At 42.1% G+C, this 12829-nt stretch overlaps 1 protein-coding gene across 1 annotated transcript in view; it reads left to right on the plus strand.

Annotated features, from left to right (window-relative positions):
- The window catches only part of LOC137435271 (protein MTSS 2), an 87109-nt gene extending 75615 nt beyond the window's left edge, over positions 1-11494 (plus strand). Inside the window, exons 12-13 of the mRNA XM_068128894.2 lie at positions 4973-5069; positions 8619-11494. Of these exons, the coding sequence (XP_067984995.2) occupies positions 4973-5069; positions 8619-9562 (1041 nt within the window). The 3' untranslated portion in view covers positions 9563-11494. The remainder of the gene's footprint in view (positions 1-4972; positions 5070-8618) is intronic.
- The last annotated feature ends 1335 nt before the right edge of the window (positions 11495-12829 follow it).

The raw sequence follows: 12829 nt of genomic DNA on the forward strand, positions 1-12829 counted from the left end.
TGCAACTCTTTCTTGGCACTCTTTCCAACTCTTTCTTGGCACTCTTTCCAACTCTTTCTTGGCACTTCTGTCCAACTCTTTCTTGGTACTTGTGTCAAAGGCTTCCGCGCGCGCTTTTTATAACGCCACGGGCAATCAAGCCGCCGGCCTCTAGAACACGCCCATCGGTGAGCTCGCCTCGGCCCTGATTGGTCGGCACGGGCCCTCTGGCTCCACCCTTGATGACGATGGGCGGGCACACCCAGGATTCGGCAGCTCCCCCCCCCTTCTTCTCCAAGCCTACCTCGTGGCTAATGGAGTCGCGGTGAAAACCGCCCAGCAGCTGCGGCGAATGCAGTTGGCAGGAAAGGCTTTGGGAATGGGAATGAAAGGGGATCTACCTTATTTCACTTGGTGCAATGGAGAATGTCAACTAGTGGGAACGGAGCCTTAACCTAATACACAGAATAAGGAAATAACTGTCAACAAGGGGGAAATCTATGATTGGCTAACGTGATTGTTTATGACCTAATTACGGGACACACTTTGACCTTTATACACAACTGGAGGAAGGAGGGTCCACAATAAAACAATTAAAAAAACACAATCCTCATATCCACAACAATATATATATATATATATATATATATATATATATATATATATATATATATATATATATATATATATATATATTAAATACAATACTGAATTCTGTTTTACAAAGAGGATGTCATGTGTCACGTGTGTCTGATGAAAGTGGGGTTGTATAAAATAATGTAAGATTGTACAAAAACACCCCACAAGATGCACCTCACAAACACATCCTGGTGAGGGTCTGCAATCTCTGAGTGCTCTTTCTTGTTTGGCAGGATTTGCCCCCGTCCCCCAGCTCTCTCCCTTGATGTCACGATCTGGATACCCCACTGAGTTCACCGGCCTCTAAAAAGAGACTGAGTTGAAGCATGAGACTAGGTTAAATTGTATAAGATGCAGAAAAACGAGTATCACCGATCACTTCACACCACCGAAAGAAGAATAAAGATGATGAAAACCAAATCGATGCAACCAATTATACAGCAGCACTGCGATGTCACAGATTAGAGGATCAATACTGTATTAATAAACCATTCGTGCAACTGGAAGTCAGACAAAGGACACTGGCTTTTTGTACAAGGTTGCAGTAAAAATAACAGAGAGGAAAAGTGATAAAACTTGCAGAAAAAGCCATGGAGGAACACAATAATGCACAATACACTAAAACGGCATAAATGGTAGACTACATGCCTCCGACAGGCTGAACAGTTTACGTTTTGTATTCCACTGATAGGCCGGATCTGGATTCAGACCTGAACCAAAATCTAATCTTATTCTTGTCACATGATTTATGGGAGCGAGACATGGGTAATGAACGTAGAGCAGCAACGAAGGCTGGAAATGGTGGAGATGCGAATGGTTCGGTGCATGTGTGGAGTATCGTTGAGAGAGAGAGGAAGACAAATGATGAATTGCGAAAGATGATGGGAATAGAGCCTGTGATGGATGCTGTGAAGAGAAACAAGTTGAGATGGTTTGGTGATGTGTTGAGGAAGGATGAAAGTGACTGGTTGAGAATGATGATGGAAATGAATGTAGAAGGAAGTAGAGGACGGGGAAGACCGAGAAAGACTTGGCTAAAGGTGGTGGAAGATGAAATGCGGGCAAGGGGGTTAACAAGGGGAGATGCAGAAAATAGGGCAAAATGGAGAAGATTGTCATGGGGACCGCAAGGCTAACCCCCGCTCTAGCAGGGAAAATGGCCTTGAAATGCCTGTTCTTGTTGTTTATTCTTGTCACCTAAAACAAACTTATCCACTAAGTTTTGTCAGAACTCGTCCACAACCTTTTGAGATATCATGCAATACCATATATCGTTTTTGGCCCTATTTCTCCATTGTGAAGAGTCACTTTCAAAATTCTCGTATCCAGATCCGAATCTTCACCAAAATCTAATCATTTCATCCTCGTCACTCACCCAACCTCTCCACCAAATTTCGTCTGAATACATCCACAACATTTTGAGATATCCTGTTCACAGACAGACGGGTGAAAACATAAGCTCTGTCTACCTTAGGTGGTGGAGGTAAAAGGTGGTTGATTTGCTGAGATTCTAAATATCATTAGTCCAAAGGTAGGCTCAGTTATCTCCTAAATTCAGGATGGCCATTTATATCGGATAGGAAAAGAAACACATGGATTTATCGAATAAGTCTACATAACATGCATCCATTGGTTCCAAAATTTAAAATGGTCTTGTGTTCAATTGTACCATGCGGTGTACATTCAGTATGACTCGGGATGGATAACATGATTACACACTATGCTGTACTATAGGTACAAGTTGAGAAAGCCACAAATAATATAAAGTGACAATCAATAAAAGCTAAATAACAATATATAAAAAAAATCATGAACTAGGGTTCATAGAACACAATACTCCATGTAGTGTTTAAGCAAATACTTTAATTTTAATAAAATAATGATTTTAAAGATCGTTTAAAAAAAAAAAATCCGGAAGTTTAGCACTACTGAAGCAGTCTTATACACCACCCTTATACATTGTAATGAGACGACGTTGAGCAGTGGTGGATTCATGCACAGGCACGCAGGGCCCGAAGCTCAATGATGAGAGTCATACAACCCATGCAATTGAATGGGGCCCTGAGATAACAAGAGATTGGAGGTCACCGATCATGGTTCACAATGTTTCGAAATGAGACCAAGGGTGGGGTCTCACTTTGCCGACGAACCATATCAATTTGTGAGTCGTGATAAATACAGTGCAAAGGGAATGCTCCATCTATCTATAATTCCAGTAATCTCTGTCTGTCTGTCTGTACGTTTGTTTGTTTGTCTGTGACCGCTGTTTCTCGGCAACCACGGGTCCGATATACTTTTAACTTGCCAGGTATATTGCTGGGGACCCGAGGATGTGCCTTTTCAAGGTTTCATATTAATCGGACAATTACTTACCGAGCTATGTCCAAAAAACGATTCAACCAATCAGAGAGCAGCGAACGATCGCGTGTGCCGAACGTGGCGGGCACACTCTGCCTCGGATGGCACATTTGAGAGCGTATTCATTTATTTCACGTTTGCAAACTATGTTGGCGTTAAACGATGTTTTACAACTAATAAAAACGAATTTGCGATTCATTCGCTTTCCTGCGCGTTTGTGCACGCGATGGCGATTTCTTTACCAAACTCCGGAAGCCGTTCGCTTTGGACCAAACCATTGCATGTAAATAGAGGGGGGTTTCTGTGGTCGTTGCGAATGGACCAAACCATTCATGTAAATAGAGGGGGGGGATTGTCACTGTACTCGCAAGCCGTTCGCCGTTCGCTTTGGCGTTGCGAATGGACCAAACCATTTCATGTAAATAGAGGGGGGGGATATAATTTTAGATAGATATATAGTACGGGCATATATATAGTACGGGCATGCCCTAGTCTCAAGGAAAGAAAGCATGTCTTGCAAAGCACACAGCAAAGCAATCGTGCTGTGTTAAAAAAAAAAAAACATTACAACTAATCATGCAAAGCATGCAAAAACCGAACAATCAACAATGCTCACATTTTCACATTTAAGCACGCTGCCCATGCTTTATATCTGTAAATGATTGGCTAGCATGAGGAGTGTTAATTATATTCCTCATGGCAACGATTAAAAACGAAATTGACTGTGGAGGAAAGGGGTGGTTAAGGAAAGATTGTAAAACTTTAATTAGCCTGTTTCAGAACCTTCTGGTTGGCTCAAAATGTTTTAGTGGCCCTGTTGTTTCTTTAAGGGGCATAAGGGTCAGCTTTCAAATGTTGATACCTTCCCCTGAAGACCTTGTGGCCTAGTATTGTCTGAAAAATAGCCGCGAGATCAGCTCGCTTCACTCAATCCAGCTGGAATGAAACGAGAACTGATTGACTAAATTATGAAGCTCTACCTGTAATAGATAGTGTAGAAGCTCTCCTCACCTGTTCATGTCATGCTGTGAATGGGATTGGATGAGGATGCTCTTCATTGGGTCATTGCCTCCTATAAAATGTGCACTGCATATAAAATTTTATTCTGTCATCCTTTTTGTTCATTTGAAGGTGTATTGGGGATGATCGCAGACTCAAACCTGCCTATCACATTATTCAGGTTCAGTTATGGGCTTTGGGAATGGCAAACCCTACTCCCTGCATACATGGCCTATCGGCATACCTGGTGTCGCTATTGCAAGTGACATAGCAGCATTGTTTTTGTATATACCAGTACCATTGGATATTATAATGAACTTTCCTTAACAATCAAATTCTTTGTTTTATTGATTATAAACAATGACAGAAAAGGGAAAACAAATACGACACCTGACTCATGCAGGGACACTTGGACAGACCAGAAACGTACTCATAAAATCGTAAATGACCTGCCATGACAGTAGCTATGAAAAAAAACTTCCAAGCAATTGATGCATTCATTAAATTTTATCTGCTCAACGTATGCTCCCATATGCTCGCTTTGAGGTATCTTGTGATCCCATCAACGTACGAAGTCTGCAATAATGGCACAATTTTGACGTATTTCTCATCAGGTACGTAAAATGTTTACGACTCGTGATATGCCACCATCATTGACTGGTACATATATTAAAATAGATCTATCCAAAAAGCTGAAATTGTAGCAAGTTTGCCCAAAGTACATTCTGTACTCTCTTCTTAGTGACATCAATGCTCTTTTTTTGCCATATTTTTGGCCCAACGGTTATTTTCATTTTATTTTGGTGCGATAGCTTATTTGTATCAAGTTTTGTTAATATGTGCTCCGATTTTAATTCTAACAACAGATCAACAGTTAACCAGTAGATGCAGTGGCAGAAGGAAAGGAGTTTCATGAATGAGAGAGGGATGCAGACGATTGGTGCAATTAAGTTGTAAAATAAAACAAAAAAGTTAACATGCTGATATGTGTGTTCAGATCTTGTATGTAGATGGAAAGAGGATGAGCCATGACCTATCACAAGCAGCTGCCTATGGCATGCAACCTCGCTCGGGGGACACCATCTCGCTGTATGGTAAGCATCACTGGGAAGTTTCCATCTGGGGTATAAGAGATCCAAACATCCTCAAGTTTGGGTGGGTCTCATCTAATGTGGAAATTCTCTGAAAAAGAAAAAAAAAAGCTTGAAAAAACGATTTAAGACTATATAGCTATGTAATTCATCTCAATGATAGCCTACACAATGGTGTATAAGAATAACCATATTTTATAAGATAAAAATAATTATTTGTGTGAATTTTCCAAATGGATGAGAACTTTTTGTTGTAATATTTGAAGCTTTAAGATCTTGATATTTGCACAACAAAATCAATATTGCCTGTTATGATGTCATGTGTGAGGCTACACCATTCCTGGAACCTAACGGACGACTTATTTTGGTGTTAGAATAAAAGGTGCTAATAATGAGGTAGGCTTTGAGCTTGCAATGGATAACATGACATTGTAAATGGGACTTAATGTCACAACAACTTGCCTGGTACAATTAATCAATTTAGAAATAAACTGGGCTATCCCACATCCCTCTCAAAACTGATTTAGGTTCACAAGAGTAATCTTTCAAGGTACTTCGCCCGAGTTTTCTCTCCCTTCAAGTGAGCCTTCTTTAGTGTTGTTGGTAGAACTTATCATGTTTGATGGCCCAATTTACTTCTCGGCAGTTCAAATGTGTGTACTCTGGTCGCAGAGTGGTTAGGATAGTCAGTTGATATCCCAACGGTTGCGGGTTTAATCTGGCTGAAAGCGGCGGTAAAGATGAGGATTTAAGTTTCTGTAACCTGATTTAGTCTCCAGACAATTTTGATTTTTGATTGTTAATAAAACCCAGCTGGCTCACAAATGAACTTGATGGAGGAGGCAATCTGCCTGCCACGCCGTCTGGTCTCTAGCTAACCACATCAAAAGTCAACCATCACTGTTTTAAAAATAACTTTCACGGATATGTGAGGCTGTTACGGAGAGGTACTAAAATGCTCCCTATGTAAATGTCACATAACCCACACCAATGTAAGAAAAAACGATTCGAGTAGAAAATAACATTCAGGAGCAGACTTCTGGGAGGCTAACACTTCTCCACTGCTAAATTTCTCCCCAAGTTACCCCTTTGTACCCATTTCCTTCTCCACTCTGTGTCTTTCACACCCAACAAGGTGGAGAAAGTTTTGTCCAGCCTTGACGCTGCTTCAGCAATGGGCCCAGATAGCATCAGTGCTCATATTTTCAAATCCTGCTCTGCTGGACATTCTAGGTCATTCCATGGAGAAATTAGAATGGCTCACAGCCTACAAGGCCTTTGTCTATATATAGCTCAATGGAATAGCATTTTCCTTCAAGGGCTAGGGCACCTGCATCACCTGTCTATCCTGGATTCTGTGGAATCTAAAACTTTCAACTTTATTGGCATCTCCCATGATAAGGCCTTCTTGCTCACATTGCAGACATGTTGGCCTGGGTTTTTATTTATTTATTTTGCTTTTTTTTACTGCCTCTCTCTTCTGGTCTATCTTTTTGCTATCTCAGCCCTCTGACCTTACCAGCCCCCTCCAGAAGGTACGTGTTCCTTTAATAACAACCGGAATCTTTTTCAACTCCTGAAATCCAGGTTTTCCACACACCTTTAAAAAAAAAAATTCGTTCTCATTTGTTGAGCTGCCTTCTGGGTGGAGATGGTTCAATTGCACTCTTCCCTCCAGGACATCAATAAATTGTTGCACCACTGTCTCATCCACACCTGGCAATGTTTTCTACCCCCATTAACCCAATCCTCGTTCATGCTGTGTTTGCTGCTTTTCTCCCTCTCTCCCTCTCTCCCTCTCTCCCTCTCTCCCTCTCTCCCTCTCTCCCTCTCTATCTCTCCCTGTTGATGGCTCATTCCCTTGTACATTGAATGAAATGCGGTCCCACTGCACCACTATCACCACATCTGTCAACTCCAATTTCTAAGGCTAAAAATAAAAATCGGTAAATAAATGCCATACCTGGTTTTGCAGTACGTACAGTGCATTCAGAAAGTATTCAGACCCCTTCACTTTTTTCACATTTTGTTATGTTGCAGCCTTTTGCTGAAATCGTTTAAATTCATTTTTTCCCTCATCAATCTACACTCAATACCCCATAATGACAAAGAGAAAACAGGATTTTAGAAAGTTTTGCAAATTTATTAAAAAGAAAAAACTGGAATATCACATTTACATAAGTATTTATATCCTTTGCTATGACACTTGAAATTTAGCTCAGGTGCCTCCCATTTCTCTTGATCATCTTTGAGATGTTTCTACACCTTGATTGGAGTCCACCTGTGGTAAATTCAATTGATTGGACATGATTTGGAAAGGCACACACCTGTCTTCTTAAGGTCTCCCAGCTGACAATGCATATCAGAGCAAAAACCAAGCCATGAGGTCGAAGGAACTGCCTGCAGAGCTCAGAGACAGGATTGTGTCGAGGCACAGATCTGGGGAAGCCTACAAAAAAAAAAATCTCTGCTGCATTGAAGGTTCCCAAGAGCACAGTGGCCTCCATAATTCTTAAATGGAAGAAGTTTGGAACAACCAGGACTCTTCCTAGAGCTGGCTGCCCGGCCAAACTGAGCAATCGGGGGAGAAGGGCCTTGGTAAGAGAGGTGACCAAGAACCCGATGGTCACTCTGGCTGAGCTCCAGAGATCCTGTGTGGAGATGGGAGAAACTTCCAGAAGGACAACCATCACTGCAACACTCCACCGATCTGGGCTTTATGGCAGAGTGGCCAGACGGAAGCCAAACAGTTTCATCAGACCACATAATCTTGTTTCTCACAGTCTGAGAGTCCTTTCGGTGCTTTTTTGCAAACTCCAAGTGGGCTTTCATGTGTCTTTCACTGAGGAGAGGCTTCCGTCTGGCCACTCTGCCATTACAAATCATGTCCAATCAATTGAATTTACCACAGGTGGACTCCAATCAAGGTGTGGAAACATCTCAAAGATGATCAAGAGACATGGGAGGCACCTGAGCTAAATTTCAAGTGTCATAGCAAAGTGTCTGAATACTTATGTCAATGTGATATTTCAGTTTTTTCTTTTTAATAAATTTGCAAAACTTTCTAAAATCCTGTTTTCTCTTTGTCATTATGGGGTATTGAGTGCAGATTGATGAGGGAAAAAATGAATTTAAACGATTTCAGCACAAGGCTGCAACATAACAAAATGTGAAAAAAGTGAAGGGGTCTGAATACTTTCTGAATGCACTGTATACTCATTCAGGAAATTAAATCTCCAACAAAATTTCTGCCTCAAATCATGTGTTAAATTATAGTCAAAATAGTGTTTAGGGTGAGACATGAGAGGACATTTAACCCACAAGACTCACTCTGATAGATGCGAGTGCATTAATTATGCAAACATTATTTAAAAGGCTATTTTATGGGTTTTTCTCATTCATTGGGCAATGTACGCACATCCATAATTGGCTGTATTCTATATTCAGAATATTATTAACTATACAATGCTTTGTTGTCACCACTGACACCTCATAAAATATGGACTGATTTGTATTACATTTTGTATTGATGAATTTTTCTCCTGTGTATAGGGGCAATGTGTGGCCACTTTGTGAATGGTGAACCGGATGAAATGCTCATCGCTGCTTTCGACAAGTCGGCCACCATTTCACGCAGCAGTGACATTGCCCGTGCCTACCGTCACATGTTTCACAACAAACGTGCCATCTCTGTCTCCGGTCCACACCTGGAAGCACAACCTAGTTGCTCTGTGGCTAGTAGTGTTGCCACGATCCTCCGTGCACCAGTTCTACGCCGTACTTCCTCCACCACTGGTCCCATTCCTATCCAGACTCCCATCGTGCCACCCAAGCCCAACTGGAGTCATTCATCGCCACTCAATCTTGCTGCACCACTTGGCACAACTAACATGAAGCTCAGCTCTGCTCCCAGTTCCCCCATCTCTCCTTGCTTCGGTCCCAGTTTCGCTGGTTGGACCCCTTCCTCACCTCAGGCCACTGCGAACCCTGCTTTTATGGGTGGAAAACGGAGCTCTAGCCTGGAGCGTGGTCTTACAATTCAGACCGGCATAGGATCTACTGCAGGGTATAGCAGGAGCACGCAAAGCGGCCCTGACAGCAGCCTCTCTTCTCCACGCGAACGGTTGGTTTCTCCACGTAGAGCACATGACCCTTCTGCTTTCTTGGTGCCAGCTCATGAAGACCAGAAACTTGCCCAAAACTACCAGAACATTGCTGCTGAGCTAGGTGCGCTTGCAGCAAGGGCCCATGCACTGGGAGAAGAGCCAGCCACGGTCTACATACCTCCCTCGACAAAAGGAGAAGCGCGCTTCCTCCATACTTTATCTATGACGACTAGAGTTATGCGTGAGAATGATGTTGAGGGATTGCGCCCAGCAGAAGGCAGCATGTTGTGTGAAATAAGGGGTGTAAGGCTGCGCAGGACAAAATGCAACGACCGCTCTGACCCATTGCATGGGTTCTGTGCACTAATACAGGGTACGGGAGTTAAGTGACATGCCGAGGTATAAAATTAAGGAGTAAGAAGATCGAGTTCGGTGAAGAAGAGTGAGAAACCATATCTAATGTGGAAGAGGTGGTGATTGGGGTCTTATAAGGGGTCCATGATTTTGAAGGAACAAGAAAGTGAACGATGGACCAGGATGTAATAGAGATGGTGTGATGGTCTGTCCTGAAATTTGTGGAATGATTTGTTTCTGTTTGGTAATTAATTGGGCTGGAATGCCAGCAAAAAAAATAATTTCTTTGACCACAGGTAAATGTATGAAAAAAAGAAGGTATATTCGAGAATATATTTGAATTTGTACACTTGTGTATTTTGAAGAATGATTCAAGATCACTGTTCCTTTACATCAGCACATGGCTGGTATTTATCCTCAAAGGGGACGTGTTTTTTGTTTGGGTTAACACGGGTGTCTGTTTTAGTCAAAGCCTTGGATTAATCAGAATGTGTTTGTGGTCCTTTTTTTGTTCTTCACGGATGTTTTGGTGAATATGTTCTGGTTGTTAGTCGAGATGGGCATTCGTTGTGTTTGAAGGCAGATTATTTTGCCAATTCTCTCTCTGTCTGGTCTGTCTGTCTGTCTGTCTGTCTGTCTGTCTCTCTCTCTGTCTCTCTCTTTTCTCTTTTTCTCTCTCTTTTTCCCCCTCTCTGTCCCCCTCTCTCTCCCCTTCTCCCTTCTATCTCTCTCTCTCTCTTTCTCCCCCCCCCTCTGTCTTTCCCTCCCTCTCTCTCTTTTCTCTCCTTCTCTCTCTTTCTCCTCCTCTCTCTCCTCTCTCTCCCCTTTTCCCCTCTATCTCTCTCTCTCTCTTTCTCCCCCCCACCCCCCTCTCTGTCTTTCTCTCCCTCTCTCTCTCCCCCTCTCTATCTGTCTGTCTGACGCTCTAGATCCTGCCATCTTCTTGCACAAATTTAGGTTTTGCCTTCATTTTCACTCACATGTGACGGTCACTTGTCTTGAACACAAAGTTGCACATGGTAGCAGCATTTTCGAATCGATTTTATTATTTCCCACAGCACTAAAAGTGCCAATATAATACTTGTATACTAACTCAATTGTCTCTACCACAACTTGAAATGGCACTGGTGTGCAATGCAATGATTATGAATCTTCCTCGGAGACACCTTGTTCAAGCCGGGGGTTTATGAGATGGAAGTTACATATTATTTCTGGTTATCAAGTATTTTTGCCTACAGCAGTATTACATTTAATGAGTGAATTACTTTGTAAGCTGTTATTATTCTACCACGGTGGCAAAGCGAAATACATTCGTGACTGGTAACTGTCTAGAAATGAGTTGACTATAATTTGGCACCAACTTCCAATGGTGTTTTGTTTGCTGTTTTTTTTTCTTTTTCTGTATCTGTCTGCTATGTTAGCACACATTATTTGGGCCGAGTTTGCCTGCACGGCTCATAAAATCCATTAACACTGTATTGATTACTATACACTAAGTGATAACCGACTGCACATCCACTTATGAGTCGTGTAAAACGTTCTTGGCCTTGAGAAATTCATTACTAACAGTTTATTTGCATTTGATATGCCCCCAAATTATCTTGTCTTGTGAATGAATTGTTCAGCTACTAAAACGTCCAAATTTGAGCAACAATGTGAGGGTTTTATTTATTTATTACAGGCCAATTAATATACTAGAAATCAAAATATAGTCCACAAAATATCTAATACATAGTCAAACCGGAATTGCATTTTCAGCCCTAATTTTTGTACCCAAAGTTTGTTTCAACAAAAAGATCATGAACTGGGTCAACAAAAAGTATTTACCTTTAGTGGGACATACTCAGTATATGGCTGGAAATAGGCTCTTGCTGGCAAGCGCATATTAAAATCAATAAACTGAAATCTTCGGTATATGGAGATACTAATACATTTTTGTTACAATAAAATGTAATATTGTGAATTTTTTATTATTATTATTATTATTCTTTATTTATTTGTTTTTGTGTTCTGTGGTAAATTATTACATGCTTTGAGTTGTTTTGGATTCATACTGGATCTCCGAGGTTGTGTGCTCTTAAAAAATCTCTTTAGCTTATGATATGAGCGCTGTTTGATCATGGCAGTACAATGTCGTACAGTCACCAAAGTGTCCAGATTCAACCGAGTGTAAAACATTGGGAACTAGAACAGCACTCGATAGAGTACATACCTGAGCCAGGCTGAACAGTATCCCACTGATAGGCTGGATTTGAATCTGGACCTTAACCAAAATCTAATCGGTTTGTTCTTGTTACATACCCAACTCCTCCACCAAGTTTTGTCTGAACCCGTCCATTGTTTTGAGATATCGTGCTATACATCGTTTTTGGCCCTATCACTCAATGGTGAAGAAGAGAGGACCATTTTCCACTTTTGTTCAAATGCCAAATTAAGTTTTCCACTCAAGCTTTTGGGTCTCACTATCTGCCATGATCTTTCCTGGGAAAACCACATTTCCAAGCTGGCCTCCAAAGCCAGTTGTCGACTGGGCATCCTCCGTCGTGCGAAGTCCTTCCTTGGCACACCTGAGCTCCTCACCACGTACAAGGCTTTCATCTGCAGCTTGATGGAGTACTGCTCTCCCCTCTGGGCTGGTGCTTCTCGCTGTTGAAACCAAAGCTTTCAGAATCATTGGAATCTCCCGCAATGAAGCCAACTCTGAGGACCTTTCACTCGCTCACCGCAGGCAGGTTGGTGGTCTTTCTGTCTTCTACCGACTCCTCTCCGGCCTTGCTCCCCCAGCTCTGTCTGTGCTCTGTCCCCCAAATATTCCTTCAGGTCGCACAAGATCTGCCAGCAACCCTCTGCTGATGAAACTGCGAAAATCAAGACTCTCTGCTTACCTTCACTCTTTCATTACTCTTTTCTCCTGCCCCCCACCCCTCACTCTCTTCAATCCCACTCCCCCCTCCAGGTCTTTAAAACAGCTGTTCACCACCATCTCTTGTCTTCCCCCATCCAAAACCTTGATCTTCTCTACCCCCGTTAATTCACCGCAGATCCACTTTTTTGAAATACCGACTTCTTTCCTGGAAGTCCTGGCAGTGTCCATTTGTTTGATACCTAACCCACCTCCCCCCCCATTCCCATGCCCCCAAGCCTTCTCCCTCCCACAGATCTCCCGATGTCCCTGTTCTCTACTGTTGTACTTGTGTGCTTCCCTCTCTCTCCCAATCTTGTCTCCCGCTCCCTTTGTTTTATGTGTCGGTTTTTTTTTTTTGTCATTAATGTTAGCTCTTACACAAGCCTTGATCTTGTATA

The sequence above is a fragment of the Myxine glutinosa genome, chromosome 9 (assembly GCF_964187855.1).
Source record: "Myxine glutinosa chromosome 9, kmMyxGlut1.1, whole genome shotgun sequence".
Taxonomy (NCBI): Eukaryota; Metazoa; Chordata; class Myxini; order Myxiniformes; family Myxinidae; genus Myxine; species Myxine glutinosa.